This window comes from Dreissena polymorpha, chromosome 9, assembly GCF_020536995.1.
Source record: "Dreissena polymorpha isolate Duluth1 chromosome 9, UMN_Dpol_1.0, whole genome shotgun sequence".
Classification (NCBI taxonomy): Eukaryota; Metazoa; Mollusca; class Bivalvia; order Myida; family Dreissenidae; genus Dreissena; species Dreissena polymorpha.
In genome coordinates, this window is record NC_068363.1 from 101,202,438 (window position 1) to 101,223,659 (window position 21,222).

The 21,222-nt window shown below is 35.7% G+C and overlaps 1 protein-coding gene across 1 annotated transcript in view; it reads left to right on the forward strand.

The window, feature by feature from the left end:
- Positions 1–19,294, forward strand: part of LOC127845030 (homeobox protein araucan-like) — a 35,876-nt gene extending 16,582 nt beyond the window's left edge. The window contains exons 3-5 of the mRNA XM_052375652.1: positions 7,842–7,963; positions 8,518–8,870; positions 14,768–19,294. Coding sequence (XP_052231612.1) covers positions 7,842–7,963; positions 8,518–8,870; positions 14,768–15,471 — 1,179 coding nt within the window. The 3' untranslated portion in view covers positions 15,472–19,294. The remainder of the gene's footprint in view (positions 1–7,841; positions 7,964–8,517; positions 8,871–14,767) is intronic.
- Positions 19,295–21,222: the final 1,928 nt, after the last annotated feature.

The window sequence follows — 21,222 nt, forward strand, 5'->3', positions numbered from 1 at the left end:
TTCACCGATGTTCGATTTTTTCTAAGATAATATAAACAATCATAATACTCAATGGTATACTTAAATTGGTATCACCACATTGTGGCTGCAATTTTCCGTGATTTCAGGTTATTCATAATTGTAGTCACTATGACACATGTAATGGTTATAGATAACATATTATTTGACGACGCTTTTTTAAATCCAGCGAAAGGACTTTCTGCATGTAAACAAATAATCAGTCATTACTCAATCGACCTCTTGAATAAAATAGGGTTGATCCAAGCTTCATAATAAATGATCATTAACACGCTGCCATTCTGACATGGGCAAGAGAAAAGTAAATCAATCAATCGGCGGTCGGTCTAGAAGCAAATCATAGCTACCGTATGAGGTTAGACTCGGAACAGCGCAGTCTCATCTGCTTAAGGCTTATCAAGAACATTTTTTTTTTAATTTAATACAATATTGTTCTTACTTTTTCAAGAACAAAAGCTCAAGTATTTATACAACTACTTATTAAAAATAATATGCTAATGTTTGTTTGGATTTACATGTGCTCCATCGTTATTTTACCTCTTAGAGCGTATAGTTCATCTTCTTTCGATCAATGTAAAATTATTTATATACATTACATAATGTGTTAAAAATGGGCGAGTTAAAATTTTAAATACTAACGGAGAAAGCGTCTATATTAAAAATGCAAACATCAATTTTAAAATTTGAGTATTTACTATTTAATGTTTATTTTCTATTGTTCGTGATGATAAAGCTGTTGACATGCTATTTTGAGATGTCATTAAAAATAAATCATTTAAAAATATTTAAAATTAAGACTGCACGGTTTAGTAATTATTCGATCACATTGGTGAAGTACAAAAGCAATATTCCCTTTATATTAATTAAAACCAATTTTATTGCGTCTCGGGCTAACAAAACACATTGTCCGAAAGTACACGACCCTGCCGGAATCCTTATTGACCAAGAAACCAATTGTGGCGTTGCGGAAGCAAAATGGACGCACTTATTTCAGCTCGAGTGACCATTTATGGTATCAGTTATATCTTGACGTAGTGCTTAACATCAATCAGTGACAATCTGCCTCGACTCGAATAGAATAGAAACACTTCTTCGAGTTAACAAGCATAAATTGACTCTCTAGCCTTAGAAACGACAGGCTGTAATTACAAATACAGACATATATAAGCTGCGAGTAACACATTGTTTGATTGTTTTCGCCTCGGGTAGGAACCGGTTTTCTGAGGCCAATAAAAAAGCCCGACGGTATTGATACACTGTCCTGAAATAATTGAACCCCAGACAAACGTTATGTTCGGGTTCGGCAAACAGAACATTTACGGTTGCCTCAAAGCAAATTGCTCATTTCATAGTAAAAAATTAAAAATGGAACAAATTTGAAACACAACTTTTTCTTCACACAATATGATGTTATATTCAAACTTATTTGGCAAAAAATGGACCAAATTAGTGACGATTTTTTTTTACTTTTGGAAAATGACAAATTAATTTTTAAATGTTCTGTAATTATCGTAAGATGTTGACGAGGCAATTATTGTGCACACAATTAAAATGAAGAAATAAGTTGACACGTGGCATTTCATATGTGTTTTTAAACTCGCGCGATTATGAATACGTATTTGTTTTAATCGATTGGACAGCACGTTTTATCTAAAGAAATTTCAAGAAGAAGAATTTAATATTGTAACTCGTAGAAACCTTTGAATAAAAAAATATGATCATGTCTTTATAGCATGGCATTGAGTTTCAATGCACGTAAAATAAATCAAAGTCTCGACGTAAGACACTGTATCTACACCAGAATCAACCGACAAAACAAGAGTTCTACTTTATAAAACATATGTAAAGATATCCATCAGACAGTTTCAGCACTATATCCCCGTGTACAGCAAAGCATTGTTACAGGGATCTAGAGCCGGCTCCAGATATATGCTGGTCTAACAAGACCGTATTGTGCGAGCGGAAGGCTTATCAGACACTTCCCTGCCTCGATCTGCAATAGAACAGTTCGTAAATTACAAATTAGTTTTATGTAGTTTCATCGGTGGGTTCCATTGAGTGCTTTCCATAAGAGTGGCACCGTTATAATACTTTTTGTTTCAAAGTGAAGAGCTTTCGGAACAATCGATGGGTTGGATGTAGTGGTCGGAGTTTGGCGTGCATCCGTAGCTCTTGGCTTGTTGTGATGTTTTATAGCCATTTTAACGAGTTTTATAGCCATCAGTATTCTCCTGACGGCATTGTGCTCATTTTGAAATTAGAAAAATAAAGTTTACTTCCGGAAAAATTATATAATACTTGAACGAATTAGCAAACACTGAAAGAATGACGCCCGCCGGCCATGATGTTGCATTTGTATTTTACGGCACGAACCTATTGTGTTGTATTTTATATTTATATTATAAATATTTTTACAAATAAAGATTAATATATAATATTTGTGTACACAAACCTTTAGTTTTTGTACATTGAATACAAATGTAAACATACTCGAGTCTAAGGTTAACAGTCTAAATGCGTATTTAAATGTGCGCGGAACACTTTGGTACTTGAAACTCTAATGATAAATTCCAAACGAAGTTTAACTAGCTAGGCTTCTGTTTTTCCCTTAATGTCATTCATAGACCATGGTTTATTACGTAAATATGTATTCCCACGCCTCGGATAGTTACACATGTATTACATAATACAAATGTTAGATATGTATCGGGTTTAGATCGTTGGAGAATAGTACTTAGTATTCAAATATAAGCACTGTGGATGTATTTAGGAAATACGTGAGCCTTGTAATCTTCTTTCTAATTAATTACATATTGTTTTATATTTTAAGAAACACACGTACACACACAAGTTTGATATTTAACAGAATTTAAAAACGAATACTATGCTTCAAAGAATTAAGAAAGATTTTTGCGAAATCATATACATGGGCATGCAACATACAAAGACCTTTCGCTATTGTTTTTTTCTTTCTTACGCCTAAAACAATTAGTTTTGCGAAACGCATTGTTTATGTGCTATAAGATACATACGATCTTTGCTGTTTGTTTGTTTTTGCTGTTACACAGGTAGATATAACAAGACATATACATGTATTTGCAGAATGCTATTTATGTTAAATGAGAACAGATAGAAGGCTTTCCGCAAACATACGCCTACGTCGCTTCATGTTTTGTGGTACGAATTTGTGCGGGTCACAAAAAGCCATGAAAAACATAATATACTATTGAGACAATCATTACAAATATAGGTACATCAGAGTTTGTCTCGTCGTGGCAAAGAAAGTATCTGATGTGGAAGGAAACGTATGCCAAGTGGCGTAACACAGACTCACTCGCGGATTCCTACGTGATGATATCGCAGAGCTGGGGCTTATCAGCTGCCAGAGAGTTGTGGGTAATTTCAATGTCAGAATATGTCAGTTTTACATGCAAGTTAACATCGTTCGTACTCGCGTAATTTGTTTTTACAGATAGTCCATTTAGTATTTCCGCATGTAAACAAACGCTTGATTAGTGCCGAGTCTCCAGGGGAGTGGGCGTGGCCAATGTCGGAAGAAGACGATGCGGAGGTCCCGGGTGCAGGTTCGTGCACTGTGCAGGCGGGCAGGTTGGGGTCCTTAGGGTCACTTGGTAACCGATGGGGTAGGATTAATTCAATTTTGCATGGGCTAAAAGTTGGCCTCAGTGCCGAATTGGTGAAATACGGGGAACATCGGGACAACGTGGGTGGTAGTCTAAAGATAGAATAGTGCCGTGTCAGGATAATGCCATTAACACTCTTATATTCTCTGCAATTGACAATTATGGGCATTCCTTTCCTCGAAATTGTCTTCGTTGTAATCTAAACGGTTATTATATCAGCGTTTACGATTGCAACTAAAATTCATATCTTTGACGAATATATCAAAGGGATGACAATATATTTGCTATTTGTGTGTCCATAAAACCGTACATTTGAAAGTAATCAATACCAATGAAGCGAATACAAAATATATACGGATGAAAACTTCAATTGATTATTTTTTTAGCCATAATTCATGTCATCGTACTAAGTTTTGTTTGCAAGATGCACCTATTAAACGGTAAATTATATATATGAACTGCACATTTACTATGTCACTACGCATTTTCTAGAACATTTGAACATATGTATATGAACATAGGCCACAATAATGACAATAACAGTGATGACATTATAATGATTTTCCTTTATTCTCAGCAACTGATTAAGCGCAGCGTTTCCTTTGTTTCATTACTAGAAGATTTTAATAGACTAAAATAACATTAAAACATATAGATAAATGCTTGTGCATCGAAGCCAATTTCGTTTAACTACCCTCTCGCGAAATTAACGGCCGAACTAGCACCCCTATCAGGCTCGTCATCATTTTGATCCATTTTGTCGAACATTCTCGTAGTGCGTATATTAACACGAGATTAAATCGCGCGCTTCTTGATCATGTTTTTGGCGACCACAAATGCGGCCACGGGACCGCTATCGGCCAAATCGCCCACTCGGGTAGGCGGCCGTGCATCCATTTCGCCTGCAACTCCGAGCCAATCTGTCATCGGAACGTCTGCCGTATAACACGGAAACATCACAAGAGGATGCAGGCTTTCAGTAACCAAACCGAATCAACGCTGCTTCTTTCGGCGCTTGCCTATCTGAAGTGGATAACTGCCGATCGCTGTTACGCCCCGGGGGTCCCATATTGTTCCTTCGGGATCTCTCCATTCTATCCATTACCACACTCGGGGAGGTGGGGAGACGGTAGAACACTGTCAGATAAAGAGGCATTTTGCAGAATTTCGATAACGATCTTGGCTAGTCAGCCATCCTGTCTCTATAGTGATATTTGTTGCAGATAGCCGAGACGGTGATAATTAGCCTCTTGTGTCTTTCCTCAAATTTGATCTCAGTTGGTGGAAGTGGTTTCAAATCCCGTAGTTTTATATAAAGGCAGCGTGTGTCCCGTTTTTACTATTTCAGATGGTTCCTGTTCACATGTACACTGTTGTCTTCATGAAGGAATAATCGCCCCCTTTCAGCTTTTTAAAACTCTGATTGGCGTCTTTTTTAACATGAAAACATTCGATTAAATTTGTTTTAAGTAGTTATTCATTATCTATCCACGGTCTAATTTGTACGTCATTATTCCGCAGTAGGATGGCGTCGCGTATTCGAGGGGATGAGAGTCATTTGGGGCGGAAAGTAGTGCCGGATTTCAGATTTGATAGGAGCTAGGAAGTGTGTGCGTTGTATCATTCCGCGCGTAAGATAGTCCGCTGACAGCTGTAATTCGAAAGCGGCAGCGCTCATTATGAGGAATTTGTTTACTGCTTCTGGTGGGGTCCCGTTGGAACTGTCAACGGTAACAAGATGGAATGTTAAATGTCTGTGAATTTAGATGGCTAGATGATCATAAGCGTTAATAGTCGGAGAACGTCATAGCGTCCATCCACCGTAGAGAGACTTTTTCACCGATTGCAAAATTTCAATTGTTTAACCCATTTATGCTTAGTGGACTCTCCCAACCTTCTAAATTGGATCGATTTATTTCCAAAATTAGGGATGTCTAGTATATTTATTTCAATATTTAGAATATTTCTTACAGATATTCCTTAAAGCAAACAGCGAAGACCGTGATGAGACGCCGCACCATGCGTTGTCTCATCTGGGTTTACGCTGTTTGACAAGGCCTTTTTCTAGACGCTAGGCATAAATGGGTTAAGATTCGAAAATGAATGAATATAACGATCTTTTTGAAAGTATACTCATACAAGCAAGTTAAAACTCATAACAAAGAAACTATTCCACTTTGTCATCAATCGAAATAGCTTAAATAATAAACCTTTCGTAACGATGTAACATTATTGGATACTTTAAAAAATATATACGAAATCAAGTCCCATCAACGATTGTTAGCGACACTTACCAATCGACTGTATGGATACATTCCGTAAATGTTCAATTATATAATCCTACTCAGTTATTTTACTTTATTAGTACATTCCGCAAATGTTCTATGCCGTAGTGTGATGTACTTTTACTATATGGCACATTCCGTAACTCCTCTATGCCCAAATCACCCCTTTCTGAATGTTCGATGCACCAGAACGTTACTAATTGCACCGACACGTTATTTTGATGAATAAGAAAATTTATGAAAATGAGCCGCGCTCTGTGAAAAGGGTGTTTAATGCATGTGCGTAAAGCGTCGTCCCAGATTCGATTGTACAGTCCACGAAGGCAAATCAGGGACGAGACTTTCCGCCTTAACTGGATTTTTGCGATGAAAAGACTTTCTTTAAACGAAAAATATCATAAATGCGGAAAGTGTCGTCCCTGATTGCATTTAACCTCCTTTACGAAGAGCCCGGCTCTAATGTATAATTATCACACGCAAATATTACATGAACTTTTGTATTCATTTTTAGCGACCGTTATCCTTATTGAGATTCATTTTTATAAATAATCAACAGAAACTAAAATAGGTCATGTTGTTGTTGTGCCTGTGTATATATATAACTTTAGTGTAAACTCATTAAGTATTTAAATACATGAACATTATATACCGCTATTACAATATAGTTTATTTTATCATATATTCATATCATATTTAAAAAGATGATTGAACATTTTTTTTACATGTGCAACTATTTATGGTAATTAAATAACAATATTGTAATTTAAAATGACAATTATATATGAGAAATATAACTTATTAGGTACATAAGATTCGTTATATTGGTCACTGTTACCAGTCAACTAAATGTACTACAAAGTCATGTCAAGTTGCGAAATGCAAATATATTAACTTAAATGTTCGCTAATAATTCATCAATAAGATGATAAGATTCGATACATATGTTTCGATTTGTTTTGTAAACTGTGCGGCACATTGTTTGGTACTAATTTGTACCTCAATTATCTATGGCGTTATCTTCTAACATCTGTTAGCAGTGACTTAAAAAAATACACATTGGTGACCTGTGGTGTAGCATCCGAAGACAATATCACCATAATCAACAATTGACTAATCAAGGGCGATTTGAATGGGTCTGAGGTCATCCAAATCGAGTACCCGATTAGATAAGTTTGTTGGTCCCCTCGCGAACAAGTGTGCTCGTATCTTGAACAAATACTGTCAACATTGTTCAACTAGATATCGTTGTGTAATGACTGTTTTAAAATTGACAAATGCATTCAACAAACTATTGCGAAGGGGTTTAACAATTTAAATATTACTTATTCACGTAACTCGTACAAATAATAAAATACAAAACTAAATAACATATGAATATTTGACAATTTTGTTGCAAACTCGTCAACGAAAGTTTTTTCACCACCATTAAACTTGTTCTTAAATTTTGCAGATTCATGATACTTGATAAAAACAACAATAAAACATTTCTGTTTTCAACACTATTAAAAATTGTCTAGTCATATTTATCTTATATGTATTTATTCATTTACTAACGTATATTTCCATGTTTGTTAAAAAGTACTCCTAATAATATGTTATGTTACTTTTAAGCGGAAATAACAGAATAAGGCAGGTGGATCAGTTAAACAATTTGTTGGGGTTTTAAGATACCTTAATATCGTTTTTCAGGGACATATATATTCCAAATAGCTATATAGCTTTTTTCACATAAATAAAAATAACTGCTGGAATACGTTCGAATGGTCCAAAAATTATTGAAAATTCAACCAAGACTATGAAAAAATGAGGGTCGGCACGAAAATTAAGCGACAGCCGGGGTTGTGAAAACAAACTATTTTTGACGTCTTTCAGCGTCTACTTTGTCTATTTTAAGAACCCAGCTCATTACGAGAGCCTCAAGGATGCCTCCGCAGGCGACCCCTGGAGAGGACTACCCCAGCCGCCCGCGTGCTACCCCTATGACCCCACAATGACTCCGTACCCGTACACGAACACGTAAGTACACATACACTTGATAAATCTATATTTAATTACTTAAACGCTACAAAACTGAGCAAGACGATCAAGTACATTTTCCATGTACTTTATTACAGGAATATTTTATATTTTAAATAGTTTCCATTAAGTCAACGTAATTATATAAAATTATGACACATGCTACACATGTAAACTAATGATATTTGACACCTGTTATTCTAATCATTGCATGTTTTCGTTATTGATGTTCTGCAGTAAAATAACTTCGTTAATATTAAAGCAGCAAATAACGCAAACAGTGGAATTTAAAGCGGCTAGTATAAATGACAAAAAAAATACGTTTAGTTATGAATCAAAATCTGTTTGCCAGAACATGTTAAATTCTTCAGCAATACAACTTCGAAATTCTTCATTTAAATTTGAATTAACCGCTAAACAATCATAACCCAAATAATATTTCTTTCAAAAATGCTCATTTTTGACCGGAAAGCAATGTTACACACAACTTTTTTTATTTTCATAATTGTCCTGTAAACTATGCTCAATCGAACACAATTTCTTTGTTTCCACAGCTACGGTGGCATGGATCTGAACGGCGCCGCCCGCCGGAAAAACGCCACGCGTGAGACGACAAACACACTGAAGGCGTGGCTATATGAGCACCGGAAGAACCCGTACCCGACGAAGGGTGAAAAGATCATGCTGGCAATCATCACCAAGATGACCTTGACCCAGGTGAGCACGTGGTTCGCGAACGCGAGGCGACGCCTGAAGAAGGAAAACAAGATGACGTGGTCGCCACGCAATCGCTGCGGTGACGACGAGGACGACGATGCGGAGAAGAATGATGACGACAGCGAGGAAGGGGCGGAAGGGAAGAAGGAGAAAAAGGACGACAACGATTCGAACGACGCATCGGCAGACGGTAAGCAATATTTTGAACATTAACGTATTACATTTGTATAATAATAGTAGAGAAACTTAAGTTGCTATGACATTGTGGACAATATTTATAAAGAGCCCGAGGTAATTTATGTACATAAGTAAAAGGTTAAAACTTAACTTACAAGGAAAACAACAACATATCTAAAACACAAATAAACACAAACCATTTTCATAAAATTGATGGTAATGTGACTCTTTCTAAATCACTTTCGCGTAAATTGAATACGAACTTCTTTGAAAAGATTTTCAGTTTGTACAAAATAAAAATACTGTATGGTTTGAACAATTATAACCGGCATGGTGTCTATGGGAAATCAACTCGAAAAGACGATAACAGAAATATAACATGGATGGGAGCTTGAAAAAATACCACTTATTTTCCTATGCAGAGTACACCAATTTATGCGCAAGGGTAAACACAAACAGTAACCACTTAACCCATTAATTTTATGCCTAGTGGACTCCCCCATCCTTCTAAATTGGATCAATTTATTTCCAAAATTTGGGATGTCTAGTACATTTATTTCTATATTTAGAATATGTCTTACAGAAATTCCTTTAAGGAAACTGCGCATACCTTGATGAGACGACGCATCATGCGGCGTCTCATCTGGGTCGACGCTGTTTGCCAAGGCCTTTTTTCTAGACGCTAGGCATAAATGGGTTAAACATGATTGATATTGAACAATAGTTTGAGGGTGTGAATAAACGGAAAAAAGTTATATACAATCTTTTGAAATTCACTGTGAAAGCGTAAATCCAAATACGGTATCAAAAATGGCTAGAAGTTATTCATTCAGCGCTTTGATTTTTGTGTGTTTTAATTGAAGCGTTTAGTGCGTTACTGAATGTTGTTAATAGTACCCGTTAAGATCTTAACCACAGCAAAATGCATGGCTGAACCAGTAAGCGTAAGAAAGAACGAGTGTCATAATGCACCTACACACAAAATTGTCGACAAAATTAGCTACATCAAAGATTCGCCGAAGCGCAAATTGCTTGTCCGAATGAAATTAAATGCCGACACTGGCCTCTCAACATCCTGTGAACTGGAGCCTGATGACGTCACCGTGTCCTGGAATGCAGAAGGGCACTGTTAAACGCCACCTTACACAAAACAACACCAAAACTCCACCCATTGTCACATCTAGCTATGACCACTTCATCACAAAAGCAATTTGTGTGTTTTTATTTTTACCTTCATGATTGTACGATCGTTTTCCTTTTTCAGTATGTTTTTTAATTTATCGTAAACGCTGAGACAGAATAAAAGTACTTGCGACTTTAAATGTACACTCAATTTTTTATTCATAAATATTTATATTACATTTCTCACAATATGTACACAATTATTCTGTAAAAGTGATAAATAACGTATATAATATACAAGACTATAGATTCGATTGTTGACGGGGAAATTAATAGTTATATGTGAAAATCGAACTGTTCATTCAAAATAATCACATACTGTTAAAAAATGTAATTTATTATCGTCTTTTTTACATGATTTATTAAATTGTATTATATTTTTTAAATAAATTTTTGTTGAAAAGTAGTGAAAGATGATACGAATTTGTGAAATGTCTTAAAACTAAGCTGAATTATTTTAAGAGGAAAAAAGTTCAAATAAAACACACGAAAAACGAACCCTGAAACTATTAAACAATCTTAAATACAAAAAAATCAATATAAAACTACCTTATCAATTAATATGTTTAGATAGAAAATCAAACGATATATGTTACAAGCATTATCGTTGTTGATATTTTTACTTGGGACTTAACCCTTTCAGTGCCGGAACCGAATTTTGAAGGCCTTTGCAAACAGTTTGGATCCAGATGAGACGCCAAAGGACGTGGCGTCTCATCAGGATCCAAACTGTTTGCTATTCTGATAGTATTCTTTGAAAAAAATCAAAGAAAATGCTAATTTTAGATATTCAGCAGACGACATTTTAGCAGACGACAAATTTCCCAGCATGCAAAGGGTTAATCTGTGATCGCGGGCATCGTCTTGCGAATAGTCTTATCGAACAAAAGTATTATTGTATGGTCATATTTATAAAAACAACAACAATTATTTATACGTTCGCCTCATTCGAACCCCGCCGCTGTCACTTAAATCAACCTGGCCCTCTGCAACCCCTTGACTTTTCAATTAGGGGCCGTCAAGAATCCTATTAACTTGATTCAAGCAAACGACGGGTGGTGCAGCAGAAGTCTAATTGAGATATCAATAGCAATCGAAAGCGCACTGAAGTCGGCACCCTGACGGAAACGGGTGAAGAACAAGGGGCTAAAAATGTTAGTTTCGGGTTATCCGGCTAGTCATATACATGAGACGTTTGTAACGTAAATTTAGTAATGTTTTTAGAGGACATTATTATAATAATATTATTAATAATGATAATAATAATAATAATAATAATAATAATAATAAGAAGAAGAAGAAGAAGAAGAAGAATATTATTATTATTATTATTTTATTATTATTATTATTATTATTATTATTATTATTATTATTATTATTATCATTATTATTATTATTATTATCATTATTATTATTATTATCATCATCATCATCATCATCATTTAAAACTACTATCATTATTATTAAAGCGCCATTTTCCAACCATTGTGTGTTCGGTATTAATTCGGATGAAAGATGGGTTTCGAAAGTGGCATGGGGCGGGTAGGGAAGACGACACTTCCAATGTCAATATTTGCGCTCATCGTTTAGTTACACAAACAATCTAGAATCGATTACCCGGATTTCAAAAGCCAGTTCATTAAATAGTATTTTCATTCGCTGCGGGATATCAACTCTCTTTAAAGGGGCCTTTTCACAGATTTTGGCATGTATTGAAGTTTGTCATTAAATGCTTTATATTGATAAATGTAAACATTAAATTTTATAAGTTCCAGTAAAAAATCAAAAATAAAATTTAAAAAAGGAAAAAAAAAGTAGCCCGCAGCAGGTCTCGAACCAGTAACCCCCGAAATCATGAAGTAAAAACGCATTAGCCAACTGAGCTATCCTGCCAAACACAAATAAGATGCGTATTTTATACCTTATGTAAGCAATCTTCGTAGTTTCACAAATTTAAACGACAACAACAGAACTCTCCAAATTATTCAATCGTTTCGCGTTGCAACGCTTTATATTTTTTTTTTGTTTTTAAATCGTCAAAAGATGCATATAATGGCTATATTAGTTCAGTAATACTGTTTACTCACAAATATCATAACTAAACCGAAAATTTGCGAATCTGAAACAACTTTTTTCAATTTTGTTAATTTACCAAACCGTGAAAAGATCCCTTTAAAATAAATATGGTACTGTCTATGTATTATTGATAACTATTGCAATATGAAGATTGTTATAAAATATGTGTTTTGCTTATTAAATATTTCCAATTGTGTTTATTGGTTTGATGGGCGAAATGTTATCGCAAAAAACTGAGCTATATATCGTTTTGTGTTTATAAAAGAATATTAAGGCAAAAATATTTCATGACTAATTAAACGTCTTGAACTACCCAAAATGCCTTAAACGCTTTAATTGTGAAATGTACAGTAATAAGTTTTTATTTATTTAACTTAACTTAAAGGGGCCTTTTCACAGATTTTGGCATTTTTTAAACTTATTCATTAAATGCTTTATATTGATAAATGTAAACATTGGATCATAAAAGCTCCAGTAAAAAATCAAGAAAAAAATTAAAAAAGGAAAAGAACATTGCCCGGAGCAGGTTTCGAACCAGTGACCCCTGGAGTCCTGCCAGAGTCCTGAAGTAAAAACGCTTTAGCCTACTGAGCTATTCCGCCGAGTACACATTCTTGACGTATTTTATACATTATATAAGCAATCTTCGTAGTTTCACAAAATTTAACGACAAAAACAGAACTCTCCAAATTATTCCATCGTTTCGCGTTGCAACGCTTTATAATTTTTAGGTTTTAAAATCGTCAAAAGATGCATATAATGGCTATATTAGAGCATGGTTAATGTTCAGTATTACTGTTTCCTCACAAATATCATAACTAAAACGAAAACTTACGAATCTGAAACAACTTTTTTCAATTTTGTCAATTTACCAAAGCGTGAAAAGATCCCTTTAAATAAGACTGATATTATAATATAGGTAAGGAACTTACATGAAATGTAATATTTTTTTCAATAATAACATGTTTGCTCTCATTCAAAATTCGCCCCGATTCTGCTTGTCATTTTACCATTTTTTCTTTGGCAAATTTATTAATAAAAAAAATCAATAAAATAATATAATTTAGTCGCGACGTTCTTACAGAAAATTGGCGGCCAGGTTGCCTGTGAACAGTGAGCACGTGTCCAATAACGTTGCACGTGCGTTGCTCTGGAGAGGCCATGGAGACACCCAGGCGATCTTCTGCCGTAGAAATATTTAACTTTGTTGTTGCCCACTCAATTTTCTCAATTAGCTTTCATTGATTCACTTACACCATATTCCCTGCTACGTTCTCTTCAATAAAAAGAAAAAATATTTTCTAAGTCGCCACAATGGGTTTTCTCGGCTAATCTTGATAATAAAACACAATGCGCGTGCGCGTAAAAATATGGTCACGTGCTGCGCAAACATATCGTTGATTAGTTTCAATGATCACCAAACACCTCACTGGGCTTGCCGAATCAATGGTTAAACTGAATATCGAACGGTTTGCCAATTTATAAGAACGTTTTAACTCATTTATGCCTAGTGGACTATTCCATCCTTCTAAATTGGATCAATTTATTTCCAAAATTAGGGATGTCTATTATATTTAAAATTAGGGATGTCTATTATATTTATTTCTATATTTTGAATATCTTACACAAATTCCTTTAAGCAAATAGCGCAGACCCAGATGAGACGCCGCGTCATGCGGCGTCTCATCTGGGTCTACGCTGTTTGCCAAGGTCTTTTTTTAGAGGCTAGGCATAAAAGGGTTAATAGATCATAGGTTGTTTTCGTATCTGATTCGTATGTACTTACTTTGCAAGTTGTTTTGGGGTGGGATTAGAATCACTATTGAATGACTGGCGAAATAATGGAGAAGCTACAAAAGACATGAATGAAATAAGGAAATACAAAAAGGCCTAGTTATTACACGTGAATCTGATTTCATAAAAGCAAGAAACAAACTCAGTACTAAAAATTCCTGCTTAGTTATAACTTTAACCACGAACGAAAAATAATATTTATATTTTTTCGCAAGTGTTTGACAAATCTATGCAACGGAGTCAAACATAAACAACACAAAAGCTTAGCGGCCCAGCGAAAACAAACATGCCAGTCAGCGAACAACTTCGAGTTTCCAGTTTTACAAAACAGCTCACTTAGCGCCTCTAAGTGTCAAAAATCTCAGGATTATGCTTATTTTCAAAAAACATAAAATGGATCTAAAGATTAATGTTGATATAGCCTATATCTACCGCGCTGACACCGAGCGAGTTCAACTTGCTTTCGCCCGTGTGCGCTTTATCTCGGTGATAATCTAGAAACAAATAAAAACGTATTAACTTGACGGCCCTTATCGCGAAAAATTAGATTTTCCCTTCAAATATAATTTATTACAAATATGTCAGAATATGTCGTTAGTTATGTCTAAATCCCGTGTCAAGAGCCCGTCAATGATTCCCTAGGGAGCGGCGTTAAAAAAAAACACTAGAAAAGACATTCACACTCAAATACACACAACAATTGTAAAAGCGTGGTTCTTAGTTGTTGTCTTTTGTTTTCGTTGCGAACAATTGTTGTATTCTTGTTCTATATATAAAGCATTTACTATAAGACAAATGTGTAATATGTAAGTTATACTTTTATATTCTTGTTTAAAGTTTGTCCTTTTCTATTTCCAGGCAGCGACTCACACCATTGCCTGAATAAATCTGAACCTAAGCCCACGAACACCGCCATATACGGTGTTCCAGACGACCGACTCGGGCTCGACACCGGACTCGACATGACGCCCTCGCCGCTCAAACCCCAGGCAACCATGGTACCGGAAATGCACCTCGGTGCGGATCTCAAGCGACTTGGCTCCCCGTGCTCGAACAGTAGCGATTCCGGGCTAAGCGACATCAACGGATCCATGTCCACAAGCGGTTCGGACCCGTCCGATCCGTTGCGTCCCCGGATATGGTCCCTCGCGCACGTGGCAACATCAACTTCCGGTATGATGCCGTCTATGTCAATGATGGAGCAGAAGGATCAGAACGCGAATCTGACGCCTCTCAAGCCATCCATGAACCCACTTCCCATGACGTCACCTGCATACACGATGACGTCATCATCCGGCAACTCGCTAAGAACACCGTGGCTGGATAGCTCGTTTAACATGGGTCCGTCGCTGTTCTCGCCCATGTCGGGCACATACAGCTCCTTGGGCGGACCCCAGCGTCCCCGGGAGTCTCCGACGAGCATGATGAATCAGAGCTTGAATTCTCTGAACGGCCTGTCGTCGCCGGGGCTAAGCAGACCGTACCCAACTTTCTCCTCCCTGTACACTCCGGTCAGAGATTTTACGAAGAGAAACCTTGACATGCCCGATCTACGGTCCTAGGGAATTAAAACTGTTTTCGATCGCGATGTAATGTATATTCGGTATGATTTGTAAGAGCAACCGAGACTTGCCCGACCTTAGGTCTTAGGATTTTTTAATGCTAGTCCTACACGATTTCTAAATTGATCTATTGGTCTATGTTAACAGTAATATATATTTTGGGTCTACTTCCGCTAAGACTATGGGACATCGGTCACGTTAAAGCGTTAAACGATCTGTTTTATATTTAAAATTTAAACTTATGACCACAGTTTATATTTTGTGAACGCATACTTTTGTGCAACTCATGTCGAGTAGATCTAAAACAAAATGCTATTTATTATTATTTAAATTGTCTCGTTGAATATATTTTTTGTTTGTGTTCTTGATGCCTGCAATATTCATTTTGTGAGCAAAACACGTGCTCAATGTGCATTTGCATTAGCGTGCAAAACACGTGGGCTGTTTGCGAGTTATTATCGGGATATTTTGTCATTCAACGAATATGGCTGCGCATCATGGACGTGAATAGGTCAAGGTCATTTGCGAAAGGGCTTACATAATATTCTAGCGCGAGTCGTGATAGTGAACATATGAAGGAAGTTACGTACGAAATATGACATGAGTCGATGACGTCGTTTCCGAATTCGAACGGAAATGACTGTGTTCCGTCTGACTGAACAAAGCTTACACAATTTCGTAGGTTGTGGTCTTAAACGAGATAACTATTGTGACAACTTATTTTGGTGCAAACTTTTATTAATTTATTGTGGCATGAATGTGAACTAGATCTTTTGTTATGTATCCAGGAAACAGCACGAACACTTCGGTGATGATGTTACGGACATAGTTGGGATATATGAAGGGACGCCATAAATGGATGTGAGTGTAACGAATTCAAGTTTTTCTATTTACACAAATGAAAAATTCATTTTCACTGCACAGATGAAAACAGTCCGAGAATTGTACAATGGTGCTTCAATTTTCCGATTGCGGAAGGACTGCGTCAGTTTCGGATTATGGTACCGAACTACGGGGATATCAATAAAACGTATTTGGTAACGTTTGGACTTTTTGTCGTAAGTTTATATTTTCGGTCTGATAGAATTGCATACGGGTGACTCATAGAAGGGTATCTAATATGATAAGCGTGGTTAGAGGGCTTTTGACGTCATGTTGTGTACTTCATAGTTATGTACATGTTTTTTGCTTAGTTACATTGGAAGCTTTTCTTTGTTGATTTACTAGTGTTATTTTCTCTTCGAACGCATGTATGTCTGATTTATTTATGTTAATCGTTATAATATGATGATCTTTGCTTTGTTTAATGTGCATAAAACACACAAGACGCCAATTTATAGTGTATCTTAATAAAACATCACCATACAATTTAAAAATATTCTTGAAAAACTGAAATTGTAGATTAAACAAAATGCTGTTCAACCTGTTTAATTGCATACATCATATTATAATAAGCATGTTCAACGAAAGTTTTTGGAATTAGTATGGAATTAAAAGGCAGAATGTAAAATAACTCGTCTTTGCGTACGTCATGTAAAATGAAATAAAGATTCTGGAAAACCATTTCATCACCGTTCGGTCAATAACGCTGTCAATTTTATCAGGTTTAACATAGATTTTCTAAATGCGAATACACGAAAGATATTAATCTCCAACAAGTGAACACGTTTTACAAATATAATTAAGACGAATCGGCTACATTTTCGTTTTCCATACTCGTTAACCCTTATTAACGTCAGAAAACATACAGCTATGAATATACAATATACTGTTTAGTGTTTAATAAATATTTCTGATTTCCTATTTGCCATGCGATGCATCATACGAAATTGATATATTGCACAGACTTACGGACATATTACAAGTACACAAAATACGCGCAAACTGATTTTGATCGATTAGATCGCGTAATGAATTATTATCTTGTAAAACTGCATTATGTTTTGCTTTTTTGTTCATTTTGTTTTAGAATAAAACAAGAGATATCGGGTGTTTTCACAATATATGTGCATATATGGACATGCGTGTATGTACCAGATTTAACCCATTAAGCATAGCGTCTAGAAAAAAAGGCCTTAGCAAACAGCGTAGACACAGATGAGACGTCGCGTGATGCGGCGTCACATCGGGGTCTGCGCTGTTAGCTTAAAAGGAATTTCTGTAAGAAATATTCATAATATAGAAATATATATATACAAGACATCTCTAATTTTGGAAATAAATTGATCCAATTTGAAGGATGGGAGAGTCCATTAGGCATAAATGAGTAAATACTTTAAACGAAGTTTGACACAATTTAACATTTCCCGTTTTGGTAATCTAGCGAATCCAATATGAATAATTATGTTGAAAAAATATTTTAGCATATAATTAAAAGGTAGGCCATCGTCCTCAAGTTTCATTTGCAGAAAAAACAACCATAAAAGTATACTCTTCTACGAATAATGTTACTATCCGAATACTGTCACTTTTAGGTGTGTCTGACACGAGCTTTCACACTCGGCACGTTCTGACTTTTATCGATTTGCGATTATGAGTGCGTAATAAATAATCAATAACTATGTACTTATGAGCTCATAAAAACTGCTAAATATACTAATCGATTATTTGGATCGATTGCCACGTCAGGTTTATGACAGGAATCATTGCCCCAGTTTTTCTGTTCTGTTTCGTGTATGCATATGAAGTTTTCTTAGAAAGATATTTTGGGATTTGGAATTTGAACTATTCACAACACACTTCAAAAAACATTTTACTATTTCGAGTCACTGTGACCTTGACCTTTGACCTAGTTACCTGAAAATCAATAGGGGTCATCTGCCAGTCATGATCGATGTACCTATTAAGTTTCATGATCCTAGGCCTAAGCGTTCTTGAGTTATCATCCGGAAACCATCTGGTGGACGGACGGACCGACCGACCGACCAACAGACCGACGGACCAACCGACATGTGCAAAACAATATACCCCCTCTTCTTCGAAGGGGGGCAAAATAAGAATTTTGAGGACATTTCATGTTTTGATAGCATCTCTCAAATTTGATTATTATCATTTGATTTTTAAAATGACGACACACATATTTTTGGAAAAATTGTTTGAAGATGGTTATGTTGCATGATATAACATAAAAGACGACTGATATTTCTAAATGACGTATCTGACTTGTCTATAAGCAAACAATGTGGGAGGAGTCTGTCTCAGTCACGTGATAAACATATGTATAGTTAACTTAAAATTCTTCAAAAAGACTTCACCATATATTTGTGTCTTACACACTTTTATTTAACGTCTTTAACAAAAAGAAAATAACAAAAAGAAACCTTAAAGATAGAAGCGTCTGTCAACGCTTAAACGTGAGGTCATCGATATCAATTCATTTATTGCTTATAAGGTCTTTGTTCTTTTATTTTTTGTTGAAACGTAAACACGTTTGGAAAATTGCACATTCGAAAATCTCAAAATATCTTATAATTCCGTTCTCACAATGATGTTCATAATTTTACAGTTTGTACCTGCCGTGATGTATCTGTCTTAAAATTTGACGCGTATGTGTTTACTTCTAAATAGGGAGCTCACAGAATCACTTGGGCGCAACGATTTGTATAAAATACAATTGCCCCGTTAAGTCTTCGCGACGCCATTATATTTGTGTTCGACAAAATAGTTTGTGACATAAATGTTGGAAACATAAACACTGCCACTGTGCATCAGTAATTTCGTATGTCATTCCAATTTGTACAGCGTGTGTTGAAATTATTTCTGTCTCCAGTGTTTCAATTTTAATATTTGTTTTATTCTGAAAAAATAAACCATTAGATACGTGTCTTGTTTCTTTTGATGCAGTATATTTTGAACAGTTGATTGACAAACGGAATGGGAAATACCGTTATGCTTTAAAGAACCATCAGATGACATAGGTGAATTTAGAGGAAGGGGTGGGGATTGGATACGGCACGCGCCACTCATCAAATGTGACGTCACTTGAAGTCAAATTTCAGTAGTAAGTTATTAACTAGCATACGTTTATGTAGTACATACGCAGAGTGACATTATTCTTTTCATCGAGCAATTCGTTTATTAAACGCACATAATAAATGGAACCCAACACCCGTCTTCACAAAACCATTTACTGAAAATAACAAAACATAGTAGTTTTTTGTGACTCACACAAAAAGAAGAATATGTATACGTAGACATTAACAGATATTTAACATTTCTAAAATGTGGGTATGTTCCCAAAAACTTATAATACTTGTATATACCATCTTACGGTGAAATGCTTTGATAAAAGTTAAGTGTGTTTATGTTTTATTATCAAAATATTAAAAATATCAATCGTTAGAACGAATGACTTCTTTCTGTATTAGTTCGGGATATATATATCTCCATTGATGTTAATCGTATATTAATTAAGTCAAGTGAAGAAAAACAAATGCAAGATGTCTTGATTTAACATAACTAAATGAACAATACTATCGGAAGAATGCAAGTTTCTTTTTGTAATATCATCAACAGACAAAATACAAGTGGAAGAATACACGATTTCTAGTGATACTATTAACTTGAAAATAAGTAATGGCTATTTGATCGTTTTATTATTAAATACGAATTCCAGCCGTGTATTTTTCTATTCAGTTGTATATTAACCCTTTGCATGCTGGGACATTTGTCGTCTGGTAAAATGTCGTCTGCTGAATTTCTAAAATTAGCATTTTCTTCGATTTTTTTTCAAAGAATACTATCAGAATAGCAAACAGTTTGGATCCTGATGAGACGCCACGTTTTGTGGCGTCTCATCTGGATCCAAACTGTTTGCAAAGGCCTTTAAAATTCGGTTCGAGGGCTGAACGGGTTAAAACACGGGATACGAACAACAGTCTATGACTGAACGCCGTGTTGGTGGTATTAATGCGCATACGTGCCAAGAATGTTGGAGAAATAAACGTCCACACTTGTTTACCGTACAACGGAGAATGCGGTCCTGACTCCGCCGATAAGCCACAATATGACACACAGGTTCAGATCGCAATGCAAATAATGCCAATACATTGGCGCTCTAGCAAGAGTACTCATAGATCATCAGGGACCCGAGCCCTACACAACTGCATTGGTCTATTGGTTGAAAATTGAATTTACTGATAATTTGGATATGTTATATAGGAACTAAATGCCATCTAGGAACTAAATGACAGGGTAAAAGACCTATCGTATTTGACGCCCTTACTTTACAAAATTGCCTTGTCAACGAAGTCGACACCGTGGCTTAGTGGATATGATTACCGCCTCTCGACCGGGCGGTCACGGGTTCAAACCCCACAGTTCGAGTGTAAAGCTCCCCAAAACACCAAGAACTTTATCTACCCAGGGATCGGACTCGAGAGCGCATCAATATGCCTAAGACTTACCATGCAATCGAGCTAAAATATGCTTAACCGTTATTAATAGTAAATGTATTTACGGTAAATTAATTTAAGCAAAATTCTCATAACTGCAATGCAAATGGGCATAAACTGCTTAAACCCCTTAATATAAGGAATTGTTTTGTAAATGAAAATGTTCATATTTTGTTTAAATTTATTATTTTGAATGTCAATAGATACCCCTTCCCTTACATTTTCATAACCCCTTCTTAAAAGAACTTCCACAAGTTAATATATTAAATAAGAATATAATTGAATTGCAAGGTTGTTTCATGTGCAATTTGTATTGCAAACAACGGACATCAAGGGTTCTTACGCGTTTTATTGCCTT